Below are 23,183 nucleotides of genomic sequence, written 5' to 3' on the forward strand. Positions count from 1 at the left end.
AAACTTTTTACTATTCCACCGAACATATTCATACTGATTTGAGGCTGCCTGCTTACCTAGTGAGCTGTTTTTTTCACGAGTGACCAGAAGAATCAGGAGACCGGTGCTATATTTCATTCAAGAAGAAGGAAGAAGGAATGTTTGGATTTGTGGAGGGGAATAAGTTGCTCTGTACATCTCATTATTCAGTCTTTTGGTTATAGTTGCTAAACAAAATGACACCGTGACCTTTACAGAGCCAAAGGGGAAAGTTTCAACTTGGCTTGTATTTGAAAAACTGTTTCATTTGATTCTAAAACTTAGCAATGGCATTTAAATTACAGAAGTAGTGCTACTTTTACTGACCTAGTCTTCCTACAAAATATCTTTGCTGGCCATGTTTTCAGCTCCGGGTTAAGTATCAAGACGTACCCATAGCCAAACCTCCCAATTTGGCAGAGCAGCTAAAAGTCAGATTAAACATGAGCAAGTGCCTAACACCTTCAGGATTGTTTGTTTTTTAATCATTAGGGGCTCATACAATTCTTTTTTTAATTAAAAAATCATTTTATTAGGGGCTCATACAACTCTTATCACAATCCATACATACTCCAATTGTATAAAGCACATTTGTACATTCATTGCCCTCATCAGTCTCAAAATATTTGCTCTCCACTTAAGCCCCTGGCATCAAGTCCTCATTTCCCCCCTTCCTTCCCGCTCCCCCCTCCCTCATGAGCCCCTAATAATTTATAAATTGTTATTTTGTCATATATTACACTGTCCAACATCTCTCTTCACCCACTTTTCTGTTGTCCGTCCCCCAGGGAAGAGATTATATGTAGATCCTTGTAATCGGTTCCCCCTTTCCACCCTACCCTCCCTCTACCCTCCCGGTATCGCCACTCTTATCACTGATCCTGGAGGGATCATCCACCCTGGATTCCCTGTGTTTCCAGTTCCTTTCTTTACCAGTGTACATCCTCTGGTCTAGCCAGATTTATAAGGTAGAATTGAGATCTTGATAGTATGGGGTAGGAGGAAGCATTTAGGAACTAGAGGAAAGTTGTATGTTTCATTATTGTTACACTGCACCCTGACTGGCTCGTCTCCTCCCTGCGACCCTTCTGTAAGGGGATGTCCAGTTGCCTACAGATGGGCTTTGAGTCCCCACTCCACACTCCCCCTCATTCACAATGATATGATTTTTTGTTCTTTGATGCTGGATACCTCATCTCTTTGACACCTCGTGATCACACAGGCTGGTGTGCTTCTCCCATGTGAGCTTTGTTGCTTCTGAGCTAGATGGCCACTTGTTTACCTTCAAGACTTTAAGACCCCAGACACTATATCTTTTGATAGCCTGGCACCATCAGCTTTCTTCACCACATTTGTTTATGCACCCGCTTTGCCTTCAGCGATCGTATCAGGAAGGTGAGTATCATGGAATGCCAGTTTAATAGAACAAAGTATTCTTGTATTGAAAGAGTACCTGAGTGGAGGCCCAATGTTCATCTGTGACCTTAATACTAAACCTATAAGTATATGCACATAAATCTATTTCCCCATCCTCATATAAAAATATATTTACATATGTACATGCCTTTATTCAGACCTCTATAAATGCCCTTTGCCTCCTCTATTTTCTTTTATTTTCCCCTTGTCCTGCTATCATGCTCAGCCTTCATTTGGGTTACAGTAATTTCTCTTACTTGCATTACCCTTGGTCACACCCTACCTACCAGGCCTCCTACACCCTCCTCACCACCGATTTGGATCACTTTTTGCTCCCTTGTCCCTGGGTTTGTTAACACCACTTCCTTTCCCCCACCTCCCCCTCTCCCATGTCCCCCCAGAACTGTTGGTTCTATTGTTTTCTCCTCCAGATTGTTCATCCAACCTATCTTATTTAGACAGACCTGCGGAGATAATAACATACACAAAAACAAGACAGAACAAAAACAAGCAACAAAAGAAAACAAAACAACAACAAAAAGTCAATGACAAAACAAAACAAAAAACACAACAAAAAAGAAAAGGACTGTTTGTTGGCCTTTAGGGGTATTTTCTGGTTGAGTCTGATGGGGTGCCAGGACCTGGTCCCAAAGTCTATTTTTGGTATTCTCTGGGCACTTCATTGCTCTGCTCCCCTTGCTGTTCTGTTGCACGCCCTTAGTGTTTTGCCTCGGTGTGGTGGGATCAGATCAGGTGCAATTCCAACACTGTGTCTCCAGTGTTATCCCCTGTAGAGCGATGGGTCAGTGAGGGATGTCGTGTCTCATAGTAGGGCCGGCCATATGGTCTTCTCTGTGGATTGGCTGCTCTGAGCAGGAATATCGTTGTCAAAGCTTGGTGGGCCAGGATATGCTCCACTCTCTTCCTCCCCTTCATTTGCTCCCGTGTGCTCTGATCAGACATGGCCCTTTCCCGGAGATGCAGATTCAGTGCTGTCATCTGAAATAAATTCTTGTAGGGGGAGGGGCAGGCGTCTATGTAGTTGGGACTGGGGCCGGCCCCTCAGACTTCTCCATTTGTTCCCAACATGCTGGCATGTTGTATTCACATCTTGGAGCACTGGATTCAAGTCTGGTCCCTCTTTCCTTGTGGAGATCTAAGCAATACCTTCCCCTTGGGTGGGTTAGTTTTAAGCCTCCCAAAATCTCTTCTGGTGGAATAAAGGAGCCCTGGTGGCATGGTGGTTACATGTTGGGCTTCAATCCACAGGAAAGCAGTTCAAACCCACCAGGTGCTCTGTGGGCACTTTCTCTGTAGGAGAAAGACAGGGATTTCTACTCAGGGATTGAATCCTCAGAAACTCACAGGGGCAGTTCTATCTGGTCCTGCAGGGTTACTATGCAGGGGTTTCTACTCAGGGATTGTATTCTCAGAAAAACTCACAGGGGCAGTTATACCCTGTCCTGCATGGTTACTATGAGTCAACATTGACTCGATGGCAGTGAGTTTGGTTTGGGTTTGGTATCTCTAATGGCAGGAAGCGCTTACAAAGCAAAGAGAAAATTATTGACACAAAACTTAAAAATTGAGGAGATCTCAACTACTATCAAGAAAGAAGTCGGGCGTGGAGTACAGCCTTTGACTCTGAGGTGCCTGCACGCTGAAAGCCCTTACTCTAGGAGTCAGAGAGCTATGACATCAGAGCGGACAATTAGCAGCAGAGAATTGGAAGCTGCAGAGGCTACAGAACCAATAGACAGAAATGTATGTCTCCTGGCTCACCAAGTGAGGGCCTTCAGGCAAGAGCCTTGCTTACCAGTGGGGTGCCTGCTAGGCATTGGCAGGGGAAGCTAGGTTTGCCAGCCCTGGAGCTAGAGCTGAGATGTACTGGTGGAGTGGGGTTATCAGCAGTGATGCTTGTTCAAGCAGAGCAGACGCCAAGGGACGATGAGGCTGGGAAGTGGACGCTAAAAGAGCTTGGTAATATTTGTGCAAGGCCAGGGGAGGCCAAAGATGAGAGACAGGTGTGCTTGCAGGTAAGGCTGAGACGAAGCTGTCCTGACAAAAGGACTATATTCTGAGCATTTCTGATCCTGAATTGTAACCTGTCAGCTTCCCTAGTGGTATAATGGAGTCAGAATTGACTCGACCGGCAGTGACTAACTTCTCTAGCAAACCCCATAAGTGTGAGGGGACTTTTTTTAATTGCTAAAAGGAATAAAGTGGAAACTCATTGAAGTAATACAAATGGTTAAAATATACCTCAAAAGATATTTTACTGGTTAAAAAAATAGAAATTAAGTGGATTTTCTTTCCCACTATTGATATAATAAATTAAAAAATAAAGTGTTCACCGTTGGTGAGTAGACTCACACAGAGAATATAAATTTGTATACACATATATATGTAGTACTACCTGTTCATAGAATACTCAGGCAAGTACTCAGAATGTATGAATGTACAGGAATGTCAATCATAGCATTTTTATAACAAAAATTTAGACATCACTATTAGGTAAATTATTCCATTTTTAAACAATGGAATTCTATGTAACTGTTGAAAATAAACAGATCCTTGCTTATAGACATAAAGAAGTGGCCATTACTTTTTAAGTGTATAAGAGTGTAATATGTTCTCAGTGTGAAAAATATATATATTTATCATCCACATGTGTGGTGTAGTAGGGTATACATTGACCATCTAAACACAAGGTCAGTGGCTTGGACCCGTAAAGAGTTAAGTCTTAGAAACCCACAGGGACAATGTTACTCTGTCTGTGAGGGTCAGTATGAGTCAGAATCCCCTCAATGGCAGTGAGAGGCATGGGTATGCACAGATTCATAGACAGAGATGTGCAACGTGATTTTCAAAATGTTTTGAACTGTATTTTTAAATTTGCTTTTAGTTATTCATGCATTCAGCATTATCCATTCACTCAGCGAATATTTTTAAGCACTTTCTATGTGCTCAGCAAGGAACCCTGGTGGTGCATTACTTAAGCACTCAGCTACTAACTAAAAGGCTGGTGGTTCAAACCCACTGGTTGCTCCCTAGAAGGAAGATGTAGCAGTCATCTAATCAAAAGAAAACGACCATCAGCTAAAAAGTAGGCAACAATGATGAGAACGTCACCCACACAAATTACAAATGAGCAGGAAATAAAGGGTTAATCTCACTACAAATCAAATAATTATTAAAGTCCTTTTTTAAACTGAATTTACAGTAACTTTAAAAAATGACAACAACTAAAAATTATCCAGAGGAAAGCAATCTTACACATTGTGTTGATAGTCTTCACTAGTAAAGCATTTTTGCAGGTCAAGTTAGAACATTTTATTACAAGTTTATTTAAAATATCCATGATAAGTAATCCTTTGGTTCCATTTGTAGTAACTTATTCTAACGAAAAAAGCATGGAAATATGGATATATACATATCTGTACACACACACACACACACACACACACACACACACACACACACCTTCCACTGCTACCAAGTCCTAGTGACATCAGAGGACAGAGGAGAGCGGCCCCTGTGGGTGTCCAAGGTTGCAAATCTTCCTGGAGCAGAAATCCTCATCTTTCTTCTGAGAAGTGGCTGGAGGGCTCAAACTGCTGACCTCATGGTTAGAAGCCCAACATATATACCATTACACCCCAAGGCTCCTTCACACACACACATACACACACACACACACAGATGGATATACGGATGTACACACACTACATGCAAGGGTTAAGTCAAAAAGTATGAGCATAAAAGTATAAAACATCTAAACAAAAATATAAAAATGTGGTCATTATTTCCAAACATGGCCTCCCTTCAGGGGGTGCTTCCATCTTTCTACCCTTCCCCCCAAAACTCGGAGCTCTTCCATTTTAAATCATGGAAACACTCTAGTTCTGGCTTTCCTGAGGGACTCAGATGGTGTTTCTTTTGAAACATTCTTTGATTTGGGGGCAAGATCAGGACTGTAGAGTAAACGGCGACAGGTATCCCCAATGAAACTTTCTGTAGGACAACTCTTGCCACCGCTCAAGAATGAGCAGGTAGATTATCGTGGTGGAAACCAATTCCTCTGCACAACTTTCCTGGCCCTTTTCTCCCCAGAGCACTGCTCTTGCTCAATTTCCTTCAAACTTCTTCATAATTTGCCCCAATAGTTATTTTGTGTCCACGGAGGGAAATGTATCCATATGATCCCTTTGGGATCACCCCTTATCTTCTGAGCTGACCTCTGTCTTGAATTTAACTGGCCCATCTGATCCCTTAGGAAATCACTTTTCTGAGTAGACCTTTTTTTGTGAAGGCATTCGAAATGAGACTAAGACAAGTGGGCTACTGAGAGAACTTGTCTGCAAATACCCACTGGGTGCAGATGTTTAAACATGTTGTATTTGGAATAAACAAGGTCATGCATGAACAGGAATCCAAGTAGCAATATATTTTTTGTACTTACTCTTGTTTATGTATGCATAAAGTGACTCGTAGATCAGTTGTTAATGGGTGAGGAGAAAAATTAGTCAACAAGGCAGAATACTAGGGAGTGACGTTTAGCACCGAAAAATGTTCAGTGTCTAAGTGGAAAATGTTTTAAGAATGTGTCCAGTATGTGTGGCTTATGGTAAGAGATGCACGAGCCCCCAACAATTTTTTAAAATGTGTTCATTATTATCACATGCTGGGAAATGTAAAACATGTATATACAAAATAACTAAAAACAAATCCTAAAATAGTTTGAGGTTTCGTTGCTTATGATGCCCTTCAGGAGCAGTGGGTAAATAACTCAGCTGCTGGACAAAAGCTCCCAGCTTGGAATCAACTGTTCGCACATGAGAAAGACATTGTAGTCCAATGTGGGAGGCTGCTTAGTGACTACAAAGTAGAAACCGCAGAGATTGACCAGAGGGTATCTTTAAGAAATAGAATCCTACAGTTTTACTTTCGTTCAATCTTCTACAATGATTTTTTTTTCTTTTTAAGTAAGAAAACGCATAGACGATTTCAAGAACGAAGGGACGCTTGAAAATACCTAAATAAAATGAAGACAAACTTGCTGGCCAAGGTTTGAAAAACTGCATTACCCTTCTAGAGGAAAGGACAGGGGACTTCGATTGTGACACCAACATGGCTGTGAACTTGAGCAAATCACTCCAATGATCTGAACCTGTGCAGCTCTTCATCTGCAAACTTCAGAGGGGCCTTTTTGCTCCATGTTGTCCCCTTTCAACTCCCCTTTCCTGAGTCTCCATTAGCAGTGGGCACATGTTCGGTATTTTCAGAGGTCTTCTAACCCATCTCATTTGGAGATGAATCAAAAATGTTCTCAAAACAGAAGACAACCATCCGTGCTTCCTCAGAGGCCTGGTGCCCGGGTTTGGGGAGACAGAGACTTTAGTGCCCTCCGGGCTCAGTCTGGTGGGAAAACCAATCGTTCTAATAAAAAGTGGGAAATGGCAACAGAGAGCCTGGAAAGAGGCGTTCTCCACGGAGCGGTGCGGAGCATTGGGAAGAAAAGCGCTTACGCACCTAGGGCACGAGGAGGTGGCGGTGGAGCCCTCCCCCTCCCCCCCAAACACACACACACACACACACACACACACACACACACACATCACAAGAACGAGGCTGTGGAACGAACACACACACACACCACGAGTATACAGCTTTTATCGTAGCCTCCTCCTCACGCACACAACGCCCAAATCATTACGGATGCTCAGTGAGAGGCCCCCGCACAAGCCGTTGACAGAGATTTCCCTGGCGAGAGTGTGCAATTCAGGGGTTTTCGCTGGGCGGCCTTTAAACACCAGGGACCCTTCCGGGTTAGGGCTTCCGTTCCCGCCCATTCTGGAGAGGCTGACCCTTTGGGGGCGGGCATGGGTAGGAGGCCTATCGATATCTCTGGGGTAGACTGCTCTGCCCTAGCGTGCGTCGCTGCCGTCAGGGTCCCGTAGGCTTCTCTGCCGATCGCCGAGCAGCAGTGTTGGCCTCGCTACTCAGTCCGCACCTTTGCCGGAGGCCGCAGCGAAGCCTGAGCGGGAACGATGGTGCGTTAGGTGCCGAGCCCGGGCAGGGTCTAGGCAGAGGTCTGGTACCTTAGGGGATGGCGAGCCGCCGTTTCTGTTGTGTTTCAAGCGGCCGGGGCACACGAGGCATGGGCTAAGAGCCGACGCGAAGCTAGGCAGTGATTCAGCACCTCCTACCAGGCCGGGAGAGGGAGAATCGGCAGTCGTCGCGGCCTTGGCTCCGGGGCTTACTTCGCTGCCCGCGGGCCCGTGGACCCTTTCTCCTTGGCCCATCAGTCCAGTCTGCCCTCGGGGTCTTTCGGTGACGTAGATTCCGAGTAGTTCAGAGTGCACTGGAGTGCTGTTTGGGGAAGAGGGAGTAGAGAATAGATATTTGACTATGAGACGCCCCAGAACCGCCAAGTGAGGACTGCCCCCCAAGGTTTGGGCTCTAGGACGGCGCCTGTTTTCCTGGAGGGCCCGTCGGATAGTACTAGGCCGGAGGATTCGAACAGGAAACGCTCCGTTCAGTCATTTCGTCTAGTCACCTAGTTCAGCAGGGCAGAGGGCGAGTGCTGTTACCAAGGCTACTGCAGTAGAGGGCTTCCTGGCTTGTATGCGCGGTTCACTCCTTAATTATTCCCTCGAGCACCGTGTGACTAGACGGTCTTCATATCGTCGTGACAGCAGTAATTATTCTGGTGCAGTTATTTTTGCCCGCCCGCAACTTCAAGAGGACATTTTTGTGTTTACTCATGAGGAAATATATATACATATATATACATATATATATATCAGACGTGCCCCTAGTCGTCAGAGAAAGCAGAATGGGAAATGGAGATCCAGAACTGTGGACTGTGGAGGAAGTGATGGGCTGCTTTGGGGAGAAAAACATGGAGACTACTTGAAAACGGAAACAGTTGAGCTGGGTTTCAGCCATCTATCTGTTTTTTAGTGCCCCCAAATAAGGGATCAGCACAAGCAAAGATACGTAGGGGAGGAGGAGGAGGAAATCTAGATCAGACTTGGAGACTCCTCAAAGAGCTGTGTGAACTTTTGGGAATGGAGTGACCCTACGGGGTTGGCATGGATTGGAAGGGACTTGATGGTAAAGGGTTGGGTTGGGAAAGACAGTGCCACGGAGAGTGGTAGGTGGAAGAGACATTGGCAAGGTAGGACCCATCCAGATTTGCACACTTGCCTTAGCAAATGTTTGTAGAATCGGCTTGCAACTGAGTAAAGTAGTCGTTCTACAGTACGTGTACATGAACAAAATTGTGTTTGTGTTGAATTGAAACACATCTTAGAACATTTCTTAATACAACAAGCTAAAAAGTGGGATTTGTAATGTTCTTTTTCTTTCACTTTCAGTTTCGAAACCAGTATGACAATGATGTCACTGTTTGGAGCCCTCAGGTAAAATCCGTCTTAGGCCATTTCTAGGAAGTGGTTACATTATGTTTAGGAAGGCATGAAATTGTTTGCTCCGATAAAATGAAATATAATCATTTCAGGCGGTCCCAGAACTTAAAATCTCATCAAGGTATTTTCTGATTTAAAAAAAAAAAGTTTGAGATTTTTTTTTTTACATTTTATTACGGGCTCATACAACTCTTTTCACAATCCATACATATACATACATCAATTGTATAAAGCACATCCATACATTCTTTGCCCTAATCATTTTCAAAGCATTTGCTCTCCACTTAAACCCTTTGCATCAGGCCCTTTCCCCCCCCCTCCCTCCCCGCTCCCTCCTTCCTCATGAGCCCTTGATAATTTATAAATTATTATTTTGTCTGATGTTTCCCTTCCCCCCCCTTCTCTGCCGTCCGTCTCCCAGGGAGGAGGTCACATGTGGATCCTTGTAATCAGTTCCCCCTTTCCAACCCACTCACCCTCCACTCTCCCAGTATCGCCCCTCACACCCCTGGTCCTGAAGGTATCATCCTCCAGCAAGTTTGCCTCCAGCAAGTTTGAGATCTTTAATACACCTGTGCTTTGTAATCATGTCTTGATAGTCTGTGGCTCTAGATGTGTTTGCTCTTTTCTCTCTAGGGCAGGATTCATCAAATCGAATATGCAATGGAAGCTGTTAAACAAGGTTCAGCCACCGTTGGTCTGAAATCAAAAACTCATGCAGTGCTAGTTGCATTGAAGGTAAGTAAAACAATATGTCTGTCACTCTTTCAGAAACAGAATCGGCAAATATAAATTTCACTGTGTAGACGCTAAAGTCGAAATCTTCTACTTTTATTACGGTGAAAAATGCACACCAGGACATTAGCCCATAGAACTAACGCACTTAGAATTCAATGGCATTTCTCAACTTGTGTCACCATTATCACTGTGCTTTTCTGCAGTGTTCCATCGTTGTTAATGACAACTCATTGCCTTCCAAATGAAAGCACCCCATTCCCCACTCCCATCCACCGTGGTAACCATTAATAGTCTTTTGTTTCTGTATATTATTTCATCACAAACTTGTTTTTTCTGTCTTACAATGTCTTCACTTAGAGGGCACAGTCCGAGCTTGCAGCTCACCAGAAAAAAATTCTCCATGTTGACAACCATATTGGTATTTCAATTGCGGGGCTGACTGCTGATGCTAGACTGTTGTGGTGAGTATGCTTATGAAGACCTTTTAACTCCTTGCTAGGAAAGATCCAGACAAAATGTTTTAGGAAGCTGCTTGCCAGAATGTTTATTAAGTTAAAATTGTGTACTTAGTGGGCTTGGGCTCCCTAAGTATGACATTTCCTGTCCACATTAATATTCCTTACCTACGTTAATATTAACACAGTTGAGAAAACACTGGATGGCATCTCGCAACTCACTGCCATCAAGTCTGTTCTGACCGATAGTGGCCCTGTAGGACAAGGTAGAACTGAGTTTCCGAGACCATGACTTTTGGCGGGAGTAGAAAGCCTCCTGTCTCCCACAGAGTGTCTGTCTGATGGTTTTGAACTGCTGACTTTGCCATTAGCAGCCCAAACTTAACCACTCTACCACCAGTGCTCCTTGATACTTGTTAACTCAATGTCTATTGCGTGCAACTATGTTGTGTCTCAGAAGAAGGTGACACTGCTATCTGGTTTTTAACAATGAGCTGAGCCACCCTTTCTTTCATGAGCATGTATTAGGCATTAATATTTTTGCAAAGTTCAACCTCATACTGTGAGTTACACAAGAGTGAATCATGCGTTCAAGGAATTTAAAAATCTAGTTGTATAAGTATTAATGAGTCCAGTTTCTGTAATAAGGGTAGAAAGCAGAGAGTTTTTTAAAGTAACACAGAGATTTCTTTGACAGTCTAGAGGAAATCATTTCTTGTTGAGAGGCAGGATGTAAATGAGAAGCTGGGGTACTACAGCCACATCGTTGACTTCATTTCTTACCTTCACTACTTCTTATCTGAGGCACAGGTAGTTATTGCAGTCTTCCTTGCTGTGGACCCTTTCTCTTGAAGTTGTTAAATCATCTTGGCACGTAGAGCACTAAACATAGTGCCCGCTGGTCGAATGTGCATTGTCTGGGGAAGGGGAAGATTGGGCAGTACTTGTCTTAAAAAGGAAAGAATATAAGCACATACTAATGTTGCCGTTGAACTTTTCCAGTTATCCCCCCTGACCCTTTTTCTCTTAGGCCAACTTTGTAGTGACAGCATTGTTAGTTTTTGAAATAAAACATACTTCTTCTAAGTGCAATGAGTGAGAATTATTCCTGATTTTCTGTAAATTGAGTTTGTAGATACGCGAAGAGCGGCACATGGTTCTTCCTTAGCCTGCTGTCGTACGAAACGGAAGCCGAGGTGACAGAGTGGTTGTGTGCTGGGCTGCAGTCCACCAGGGCAGTCGTGGGAAGCCACCAGCTGACTGGGGAGAAAGCTTTCGCTCCTTTAAGAGTTACAGCCTCATAAACTCATAGGGGCAGTTCCATCCCGTCGTGTAGGGCTGCTGTCACTTGAGACAGTGAGTTTTGGGTTTTGATTTTAGTGAAGTGCAAGCAAGGAGCTCTGGTGGCATGGTGGGTTACTCACTGAGCTGTGAATTACAGAGTCAGTAGATCGAAACCGCCAACCACTACTTGGAAAAAAGATACGGCTGTCGGCTCCTGGAAGGATTCACGGCCTTAGAAACCCTGCTTAGCACTGCTGTGAGTCGGAATCAGCTGTAAGCAGAGTGGGTGCTCTTGGTGGTGCGAGACCTGGAATTAAGGCAAACTGTTCCTGACAGTGGAGAGGAGAAGAGAGATGCTCCTCTTCCCTTGCTCAGCCTTCTCTTTCTGTAAAGTGCCCTGGAACAAAGGTTTTACAAGGCTGAAGAATATCTTTATCTTAGAAACATCTCAGTCTTTAGTCTGCTGGTATAGCGGGTTATGTGTTGGGCAGGAGAAAGCGGAGGCTCTCTGCTCCAGTGAAGATTCACAGCTTCAGAAGCCTGCAGGGGCAGCCCTGTTCTGTCCTACAGGGTCACTAGGATTTGAAGTTGATGGCAGTGAGTAAGTAAACCAGATCTTTCTTACCTCTCTGGTTTCCTTATGTGGATAGATTCTTTGTAATAACTGGAAGCAAAATAAAATCAAACTTTAATTTAGACTGGATGGCCTCTATGTGATTTGAAATGACTAATATTTGTTTTCTTTTAGTAATTTCATGCGCCAGGAGTGTTTGGATTCGAGATTTGTATTTGACAGACCTCTTCCTGTGTCTCGACTTGTGTCTCTAATTGGAAGCAGTATCCTTGTTGATGCTAACAGCTGTGAATGGGAACTGACAGGACTTCAGGGCTTCACCCTTATGTTATTAGGATGTGAAGCTATGGGCCTCAATGAATGATGCGTCATCAGTTTGAACTGCGTTGCAGAGAAAGACCTCTGTCTAATATGCGGTGGATTGTGCAAGAGACCTTCATTAGTAATATTTAATCCGTTTGAATTATATTGAAAATAACACAGTTATGCTTATAAAAGTGTTAAAGTTAGTTATTTTTCATTTAAATTTAGAAATGAATTTCCAGCTGAATTGCAGAAACTAGCTGTAGGGGGGCGGTATGTATGTGTGTAGGGTTCAGTAGGTTTTCCCTTGGAAGAATGGGTATGAAATAAGCGATTGGGTCCAGTCTTTATCACCAATTGGTAATTACCAAAGATATGTAGGCGTGTTTCAAGAAAACTTTAAAAAAATTATATCAGATTTAAGGTTTTTTATTGGTGGCTCTGTGTCTTGGACCTGAGCTGTGATGTTAGGTCAAATCAGCTGTGATGTTACATGGGAATATATCATTTTGCAAGCATTCATTCTTGGCTTTGGTAAATGGTTGGGTGTATTTTTAAATTAGCCCAACAAATTACTGCTGTGTTGTATCATTGTCTTCCTGTTTAACATGTGGCATATGCAACAATTAGAGAAGTTACAGGCCTTCACTAATTAGTTTGAACTATATTGTAAATAAAAAGAATTTTATCCATGTTAGAATTGCTCTTTAACTAGTTAAGAAACCCAGATACCAACTCAACGATATGGTCGGAGGCCTTATGGTGTGGGACTGCTCATTGCTGGTTATGATGTAAGTTCTTTGCAATTAATTATGTTTTACAATTTTTAAAATGATGTTATATTTTTGTAATTTTTATCCAAACCAAAGTTATGAATTAAGTATCTCCTGTTTGTAGGATATGGGCCCTCACATTTTCCAAACTTGTCCATCTGCCAACTATTTTGACTGTAGAGCTATGTCCATTGGTGCTCGCTCTCAGTCAGCGCGGACTTACCTGGAGAGACATATGTCTGAGTTTATGGAATGTAAGTGAATATCTTTTGTGTCTTGTTTTGGTTTTTGCCCTCTGGTATGTTTGTAGTGAAGAAACAGTATAATCCTAACTAAATAGAAAGAGATCTTGGGGGGCGGGGCGGGGTGAGCTTCTAAAGTGCTAATTGTTTCTATTGTACAGTAGTTTTCTCCCCTTGTAGCTGACACAGTGGTTTCTGTCACTAGTTGAACTCTTTCAAAATCCCTCACCCAAGGAAATTGTTGACTAGGTTAGTTTGAAGTGTAACTACCCCACCAGAGCTGAGACCCACAGTAAAAGTTACCGTTGTAAGTTCTCTTTACGGTGCACTGTCATTCTGCTGTTAGTCTGACCTCACAGACGTTTCTGTAGTAGATAAGCCTAGAAAGGCAGAGTAAGTGTGGGTAAAAGATGTAAGATGCATTGATAAGACAGGTTTTCAAGTTTTTGCTTCACATTTAACTTCTCTTTGTCTTTCTACCTGTTTTCTGGTAGCATGGAGGCACCGTAATGTGATAGACACAGCTCTTTAGTATATTTAAAGGAAATAATCATCTTAATACTGTTACTGTGGGACAGTAATAGATTTAACTTTGAAGGAAATGGTCAATCCCTGATAAGCTTGAGAGAGATGCTGGGCAAAAGCTAAACGTCTTTAATGATGGCAATGGGTTCCGGCTCCCCTGAGATGGTGCCACCTTTGGAGGTTTTCTTGGCATGGAGCTGTGCTTGTGATTAAGGTTTGTTACAGCTGTGCAATCCCGATATCCTCCTGGGTCGTAGGAAAAGGACAGAATCTACACCATAAGTTCCCAGGCTTAGCTGGCCTACTGCCCGCTCTTCGGGGAAAAGTTATTCAGCATCCCCCTGGCAACTAAAAGCTTTTATACTCTAGCCCATAATACAGGATAAAGTGTAGGTATCCACTTAAGTGATTTTTGTGTGTTGATTTTGTATTTTGCAACCTCGTTGATTTCATTTATTAGTTCTGGTAGGTTTTTGTCGATTAGTTAGATCCAGGATCATATCATCTATAAACGATAGTTTTACTTCTTTCTAATCTAGATGCCTTTTTATTATTTTCACTAATGTTACTAGAACCTCCACTGTATTGTTGAATAGAAGTTGTCTTCATCGTGATCTTTTAAGGAAGCATTCAGTCATTCACTGTTAAATCTAACCTTAGTTGTGAATTTTTCCTAGGTTCAGAAAGTCCCCTTCCATTACTTGTTGAACATTTTTATTATGTGAGCACGTTGGATATTATCAGATAATGTATTGTGTGTGTGTCTATTGAGAACAGCCCTAGGGTTTTCCTTTATTCATGTATGTATTTTTCAGGCATTAAACCAGCCTTGCATTCCTAGAGTTATCTCACTGAGGGGTAACATAAAATCCTTTGCACACGTTCCTGGGTTTGATTTGAACTGCATAATTTGTAAATTAGTACTTTAATTTAACCTAGAAAAGGTCGGATTTAATAATAAAAGTTAAGTATCTTCACATTAAATAACAGCAATGTTACTAGTGGTTTTTAGATCTTATGATTGGAAATTAAACTTGTGGCTATTTTTTGTGCTAGATTTATTGCATGGGGAAAACACCAAGATTTCTGATGGGAGATAAAACTAATAAATAATTATTCATTTATTACATGTAGGCAATTTGAATGAACTGGTTAAGCATGGTCTGCGTGCCTTAAGAGAGACACTTCCTGCCGAGCAGGACCTAACAACAAAGGTAAACAATACATTTCCCAGTCGAAGGTGTTAGTTTACTGAGTGAGCGTTGTATACATGTGTCTTTGTTACATGCAGAAGGGCGATAGACTAAAACTTAATAAATACTAAATGGGAGGTGGCACGGTTCAGTCTAACCTTCATTGTAGATTTTCCCTAGATGCCCTTTAGGGGACAGGGTTGAAGAGGGAAAAACGATGTATGACGTGTGGGTAGGTGGTGTGCAGGGTGTCATTTAAATAGGGTGGTCAGGGAGAGCCGAGTGGGGAAGGTAAAGTAAGGGGGCGAGGCAGTCAACTGTGAGTGCAGTGACCCCCGTTCCAAGTTAAGGGGCAATAGCGTGGGGGCAGTGCGCCAAAGGAAGGAAGAGAGAAGGAGTCAGAGCTCACAGAAACCAGGTGACCTAGAGCTGTAGACCACTGGGTCTTACTGAGTGATCGGAATTGTTGGAGGGCGCCCAGGTTTTTAACTGATTAGCTGAGGGAAAATTTGTGATTTACTGAGAGGGACAGGAGAGTAGAACAAATCTTGGACTAGGGTTTCATGGAGGATTTTTGAGCACTTTAGTTAGGGCATGCAGCATTAAAGTGTGTTTGTCTAGTTAGACTGTAGGGCAGGCAGTTGGATGTGTTCCCTGTAGAGTTCAGGGGAGAGTGGAGTCTAGCCTGAAGGTAAGCATTTTGGAGTCCTGTGTACAAGTGGCTTTTGGAGCCATGAGACCTGACAGGATAAGACAGGGTTTGAGACTGGGCTGTGGATAGGTGTCTGTTAATGAGACTGTTGGCCAGAGACTAGGGGAAAATCTGAAAAGTTAGACTTTGTAAGAAATTTTCAGGGAGAAAAGAATGATAAACTATGTAAGAACACTGCTAGTCAACAAATGTACAGATGTGCTTGACACGGTGGATGGATGGATGGTGATAAGAATTATACGAGCCCCCAATAAAATGATTTAAAAAAGGAAACTGCAGGTTAAGAATTAGCCATTGGATTAACAATGATGTAGTCATTTGGGGAATTTCACAAGACAGTTTTAATGGTATGATGAAGCCAAGGCCTAATAGAAATGGAATCAGGAGCGAATGGAGCATATTCTTTGTAAGGAGGACTCACGTTGTATTTGCTGCCTGGTTATGAGAATGCTCCAGTGCAAAGGGAAGTATTTATGTAGTGAAACTATGAGAAAAGCTACTTTGACTTTTCATTCGCAGTAACAGAAAGGAAGGTTGTTTAGGGCCATAGATGGAGGAAAGACGGTCTACACTAGGAGTCTGGTGACGTTCTCTTCCACTTGCTCCTCGGTGCTCGGTGAGATGAGTAAGGTTCTGAGCTGGAAAACAGTGGAGAATGTGAGAGAAAACTAGCCTTTTGAGAAAAGGGGAAATTGAATTGTTTCTCTTTGTTCAAAATACCTATAATGCCATGTCCCAGGGCAGCTCAGTTTTAAATTGGGATATGCATGTGACTGTTGACATTCACAGCTGGGAAATGTTCGCTCTAATATTCCTCATTCCATGTCTTTTCTGAGTCAGTGTGAATGACCAATATATTTGTACCTCGAGTTTTCACTAAAATGTTCATCTCACAGGAGTTGTTTCTGTGCTGGTTCGCATCCCCTGCCCATTTAAAAAATTGTTCTTCAGTGTTTCACTGTGGAATGTGGTTCCAAATTCAACAATCCATAAGTACTCAAAACTTATCTCCTAGCTAAGAATCAGTCATTGCCATAAATTATCAAGGGTTCATGAGGGAGGGGGGAAGAGAGGAGGGAAAATGAGGAGCTGATGCCAGGGGCTTAAGTGGAGAGCAAATGTTTTGAGAATGATGAGGGCAATAAATGTACAAGTGTGCTTTACACAACTGATATATGTATGGATTGTGATATGAGTTGTATGAGCCCCTAATGAAATGATGTTTCTTTTTAAAAAGAATTACTCATTTCTTAGTTTAAACAAGAAATACATTTGATGATTTCTAATGAGTAAGGCTTACTTCCCAGCTACATGACTTGCTATCTCGCTCAGATCTCTAATTCCATGTGAGCCATGTTACTAATTTCTAGAGGTTATTCGTGATCATCACAATTGGGTATTCAGTCTGCAGATGGCAAGGGTTTATAATTTTCCTTCTAGCTTTTAAAGCCCCTACATTTAAATATTTTTGTCTCATTCAAATGCTATGTAAATTTTTATTGGTTTTTTTTTTTTCTTAAAATTTTATCAAGTGTTTTTTCCACGTTAACCTGATTTCTTTTGTCTGTTTCCTTTTCTCCCCATTCCATCCTCTCAGAATGTTTCCATCGGAATTGTTGGCAAAGACTTGGAGTTCACAATCTATGATGATGATGATGTTTCTCCATTCCTGGAAGGTCTTGAAGAAAGACCACAGAGAAAGGCCCAGGTATAAAAAAATAACTGATCATAAGCACAAGAGACCTTCCTCCTAGCTAAAGCTACTGTGTAGCAACTGTGTAAATCTACCATCTTTGTCTTCATTGATTGAGATAATTTTATCATTCAGGAGGCAGTAGGGAAATTAAGAGCTAAGTGAAGTGAAATATTGAGGGTGCCGTGATCCACTAAATACAAAGTGAAAGAAGGAGTTGGTGGATGGATTATCTGTTGCAGTACAGTAGCCGTGACCGGGCTCAGATGAGTGGACTTTTGGCTGGTCTTGCTTGAGTCTTAAACGTGGCAGTCAAGTTGGGGTGTGGGACTAGACTGTCCGGCATAGCTTTATTCACATGACAGGTGCCTTGGAGGGCAGCCCTCTACTGCGATGGCTGGGCCTCATCTCGGGGCCTCTCCTTCACCAGGGGATCGAGTTGTATCTGACAGGTCAGGACTTTGAACAGTAAGACACTGCCAGGCATCCTCAGGTAAGGCTCAGGGCTAGCACAGCACCACTTCTTGGTGCGCATTCTCTCGGTTAAAGCAAGTCACGGGGCTAGTCCCCACTGTGTGTCTGGAGACTTCGCGTGGTTAGTTGGGAGCCAGCTTTGAAGACTAAATTGGCTTTTCATAATAATCAGAAAATGTTCAAGAAGTTTTTGTGAATCTCAACTCAAACAGAAGTCTTCTCTTGGATATTTAGAATACACATTTGGTATTTGTAGAATTATTTAAACAGCTGTTGATTCCTCAAACTAGCACTATTTAGGAGAAAGTTGAGTGCTTTGTGAGTAGATTTGTTTGTTTGTGTTTGTGATGTTTCTTGGACGTCTTAGATGTGTGCGCTGTGTTTGGGGGCTAATAGTAACATAACAGAGGTAGCGAGAAAAAAGAATATGAGAATATGCCAGAATCGCTCACTGATGTTTACATTTCCAGAGCTGTAATTACATTTCTAAAGCTAATTATATCTATTTTTTAAAACTTTTGTTCAGAAATTTTATAGGATAATGAATTAAAATCAAATATCTAAAATATGGCCCAACCCCCAATTAAAAGTAGATAACTTTTATAATGTACTCTTTGGGATTAGAACAGTGGTTCTAATACAGTTCCTCTTGTTGTGGTGACTCCCAACCTTAAAATTATTTTTGTTGCTACTTCATAACTAATTTTGCTTCTGTTATGAATCTTAATATAAATATCTGATATGCAGGATATATTTTCATTGTTACAAATTGAGCATCATTAAAGCATAGGGATTTATCACAAAAATGATATGTAATTATATATTGTGAAATATTTCTTTTTTATTTAATAAATTATTTTATTGGGGCTCATACAACTCTTATCACAATCCATACATACATCAATTGAGTAAAGCACCCTTATACATTCGTTGCCCTCGTCATTCTCAAAATTCGCCTTCCACTTGGGTTCCTGGAATCAGCTCATTTTCTTTTTTTCCCCTCCCTCTCCCTCCTTGCTTCCCCTCCCCCATGAACCCTTAATAGTTTATAAATTATTATTTTATCTTATATTACACTGCCCGGTGTCTCCCCTCACCCACCTTCCGGTTGCCCACCCCCCAGAGAGGAGGTTACACGTAGATCCCCGAGATTGGTTCTCCCTTTCTACACCCTCTTCCCTCCTGGTGTCGCCACTCTCACCGCTGGTCCTGAGGGGTTCATCCATCTTAGATTCCCTGTGTTTCCAGATCCCTACTGCACTGCTGTACATCCTCTGGTCTAACCAGGTCCGCAAGGCAGAATTAGGGATCATGATAATTGGGGGGGTGGGGGGGAAGCGTTCAAGAACTAGCGGAAGGTTTTGAGTTTCATTGTTGCTACACTGAACCCTGAGTGACTCTCATCACCTCCCCACTACCCCTCTGGAAGGGATGTCCAGCTGTCTACAGATGGGCATTGGGTCCCAATCATGTACCCCCCTCATTCATGGTGATATGATTTTTTTCCCCCTGCCTTACTCTAATGACAAATCAATAAAATTTGTCTTGAAGCATGGTGTAGCATGGGTAACAGTCTTCCCTCCAGGTACTCGTCTGTGGGCGTATCTGCATGTGGGAGACCCACCTGGAGGTGGATAGAGGAGGAGCGGTGTCTCATTCCTAAAACCATTGGAACTGTGTGTTTTCCGATGGTCTTAGGGATCCCTGTGAAAGGGTCATTTGTCCCACAAAGGCGGGGTCATGACCCACAGGTTGAGATCCGCTAGATTAAAAGTATCTCTTGATTGTATAAGTGTTTTTGTCTGTTTTTTAACTTTATTTTCTTTTTCTTCCCACTTAAGCCTGCTCAGCCTTCAGATGAGCCTGCAGAAAAGGCTGATGAGCCAATGGAGCACTAGTGATCCATGAATCTGTGTACACGGAGTCAGATATGCAAGCATGCAGGAGCAAGGAGCTGAACGACAGTAACCTGTACTCTAAGAACCAAAAGATGCCGAGTGGTAGAATACTTGTTTTAGGAATCAGTCCAGATGTGATTTTTTTTTTTCCCAAACCAACCTAATTGATACCATATAATGGGTTTTTGTTTTTTTCTTGAAAAGGTCTATATAATTATTTTCTAGGAAGTATAGGGTGTCTATACTACTGTTTTTATATAAAGAACAAGTGTCTTTGTGCTTTTAAAGACAACTGAAATAAAATTGTTTCACCATCTGGTGTACTGAGTGTTTGATTGTTGGCTTGTTTAGTGATGGGTAAAAATTATACTTCGTATCCATCAGAGGCTTCTAACAATTCCCAGTGTATGGCTGCATCAGACTCTCTGGAGAGAATAGTTCATAAGACAAATTCTTTTTTTTCTACTGTAAAACTTTTAATTTTTAAATCATTTTATTGGGGCCCATACAACTCTTATCACAATCCCTACATACATCAATTGTGTAAAGCACACTTAGACATTTGTTGTCCTCATCCTCAAAGTTCACCTTACGCTTGGGTTGCTGGAATCAGCTCCTCATTTTCCTTTTTCCCCTCCCCAGTCTCCCCTCCCTCATGAACCCTTAATAATTTATAAATTATTTTATCTTGTCTTACACTGCCCGGCGTCTCCCTTCACCCATTTCTGTTGCCCATCCCCCAGACAGGAGGTTATATGTAGATCCCTGAGATCGGGTCCCCGTTTCTATCCCCCCTACCCTCCCAGTATCGCCACTCACTGTTGGTCCTGAGGGGTTCATCTGTCCTAGATTCCCTGTTTACAGATCCGATCTGTGTTACTGTGCATCCTCTAACCAGGTTTGCAAGGTAGAATTAGGATTGTGATAGTTGGGGGAGGAAGTGTTTTAAGAACTAGAGGAAGGTTGTGAGTTTCATTATTGCTACACTGAATCCTGAGTGACTCATCTCCCCACTACCCCCCTGCAAGGGATGTCCAGTTGTCCACAGATGGGCATTGGGTCCCCATTATGCGCTCCCCTCATTCACAATGATAAGATTTTTTCCCCCCACCTTTGTTGCATGAAACCTGGTCCCCTCGGCCCTTCATGATCACACAGGCTGGTGTGCTGCTTCCATGTGGGCTTTGTAGCTTCTGGGCTAGATGGCCGCTTGTTTACTTTCAAGCCTTTAAGTCCCAAGATGCTGTATCTCTCGATAGCTGGGCACCATCAGCCTTCTTCACCACACTTATTTATACACACATTCGTCTTCAGCGTTTATGTGGGGGAAGACAAATTCTTGATAAAAAACCTAAGGAACTATCACTTCCTAACAAATGGACTAAAACTTGTAACACTTGGAAGTATCGTTAAGTCAGCAGACAGCAGTACAGATCATTGTAGAGAAGTGTGGTAAAATACTAGCAACTCCCCCGAAAAAAACCACTGCTATCCTAACAACCAACCTAGAGTTCCCAGTTGTAAATATGTACAGAAGCCAATGCCTTCATCATTTTCCCCAGGGAACCCACTGACCTCAAGGACAGAGTTCATTGTCTACCTGACAGTGCCGCCAGGTCTTTTAGTCACCCTGTAATAACAAAAGGCAGATTTTAGGCTAAAACTCATTTTATCCTCCTAGTCCCAACCCCACATAGTATTCAGACTGCTTTCAACATTTGCCCGATGAGCTCTGTACTCGGATATTGCAGAATAACTTGTATCTTTGTTCATGTAATGAAATTGACAAAATTGTTTTTTAATCAATCCAAACAGTACTAAAAGACAGAAGAGTTAGTTTCTTCGATATATTTTAAGAAGAGTTTGTTTAGAGATAGGAACCTGGATTTTCGTCCTAATACTGCCAATTAGCTTCTATTGTCTTTGGGTAAGTCTCTGAGCCCTACGTTTTTTTTTATACAAATCATTTTATTGGGGGCTCTTAAAACTCATCACAATACACATGAATTTTGTAAAGCACATATGTACAGTCATTGCCCTCATTCTCAAAACATTTGGTCTCCACTTAAGCCCTTGGCATCAGCTCCTCATTTTCCCCCTCCTTTCCCCCTTGCCCTCGTGAACCCTTGATAATTTATAAATTATTATTTTGTCATATCTTACACTCTCCAGCGTTTCCCTTCACCCACTTTTGTCAATTTCCCAGGGAGGAGGTTATATGTAGATCCCTGTAATCAGTTCCCCCTTTCCACCCCACCCTCTAAATTACACCATCCACTGTCTCCCTTCACCCATGATTCTATGGTTCATCCTCCTAAAGGCATGGGGTGAAGGTAATATGATTGGTTACTCCTTTCTGCCCCACCTTACCCCTACTCATGGTATCACTACTCTCATTATTGATTACTGTTCATGAGGGGGTTTTCTGTGCTGGGTTCTGTGTGCCCAGAACTGTTATCTGTACCAGTGTACATGCTCTGATCTAGCCGATGTGTAAGATAGAACTGGGGTCATGATGGCAGGGGTGTGGGGTGGAAGCCTTAAAGAACTAGAGGAATGTGCGTTTCACCAGTGCTATACTGCACCGTGGCTGGCTCATCCCTTTTGACCCTTCTCTGAGGGGATGTCAAATTGTCTACAGATGAGCTTTGGGTCTCTACTCCGACTCCCCTTGATATGACTAATTTGTTCTTCTGATAGCTGATCCTGTTGACACCTCGTGATCACACAGGCTGGTGTGCTTCTTCTATGTGGGCTTTGTTGCTTCCCTGCTAAATTGGCCACTTGTTTAACTTCAAGCCTACAAGACCCCAGATGCTATATCTTGTAATAGCCGGGCACCATCTGCTTTCTTCATCACATTTGCTTATGCACCCATTTTGATTTCAGCGACCTTGTTGGGCAGGTGAGCTTCACAGAATCTCAGGTTATTAGAACAAAGTGTTCTTGCACTGAGGGAGGACTTGAGTAGAGGCCCAATTTCCATCTGCTATTTTGATGCTTAACATATAAATATATGTATACATAGACCTATATCCCTATCATTATCTATTAATATATTTACATATATACATGCCTGTATTTATACCTCTATAAATGTCTTTTGCTTCCTTTTCCTTTCCTCTGTTTCCTTCTGTCCCACTATCACGTTCGACCTTCATTCAGTTCTTAGTACATTGCACTTGGTCACACCCCACGAGTCATTCTCCACCCTCCTTGATTTTAGATCTCTTGTTCCCTTGTCCCTGGGTTGTTACCTTCCCCCTCCCTTTCCATACTTCCCTCTCCCCTTTGTCCCCCAAGGAACTGTCAGTTCTGTTGTCTTCTCCTAGGGATTCTTTATCTTGGCTATCATATAGATAGACATGGGGGAAAAAAGAAAAGAAAAGGGGGGGCTATAAATAGTGCCAGGTCTGTCTGCTGACCCTTATGTATGTCATCCAATTGACTCT

General features: G+C 42.5%; 1 protein-coding gene across 1 annotated transcript; it reads left to right on the forward strand.

Moving 5' to 3' along the window:
• Window positions 1–7,347: 7,347 nt before the first annotated feature.
• Window positions 7,348–20,050, forward strand: PSMA1 (proteasome 20S subunit alpha 1). Its single transcript, XM_075546018.1, has 10 exons — window positions 7,348–7,487; window positions 8,817–8,861; window positions 9,504–9,605; window positions 9,963–10,066; window positions 12,093–12,181; window positions 12,942–13,012; window positions 13,119–13,248; window positions 14,896–14,975; window positions 17,264–17,374; window positions 19,675–20,050. Exons 1-10 carry the CDS (start codon window positions 7,485–7,487, stop codon window positions 19,729–19,731), a joined length of 792 nt encoding a protein of 263 aa, XP_075402133.1. The 5' UTR covers window positions 7,348–7,484; the 3' UTR covers window positions 19,732–20,050.
• Window positions 20,051–23,183: the final 3,133 nt, after the last annotated feature.

Source organism: Tenrec ecaudatus, chromosome 4, assembly GCF_050624435.1.
Source record: "Tenrec ecaudatus isolate mTenEca1 chromosome 4, mTenEca1.hap1, whole genome shotgun sequence".
In the NCBI taxonomy this organism is placed as follows: Eukaryota; Metazoa; Chordata; class Mammalia; order Afrosoricida; family Tenrecidae; genus Tenrec; species Tenrec ecaudatus.

Bases quoted from the DNA above. Each gene is read 5' to 3' on its own strand.
- PSMA1 (XM_075546018.1), top strand. The intron at 12,182-12,941 runs GTATCCTTGTTG...TAACTAGTTAAG, and splicing joins TGTGTCTCTAATTGGAAGCA to AAACCCAGATACCAACTCAA. The intron at 14,976-17,263 runs GTAAACAATACA...CCATCCTCTCAG, and splicing joins AGCAGGACCTAACAACAAAG to AATGTTTCCATCGGAATTGT.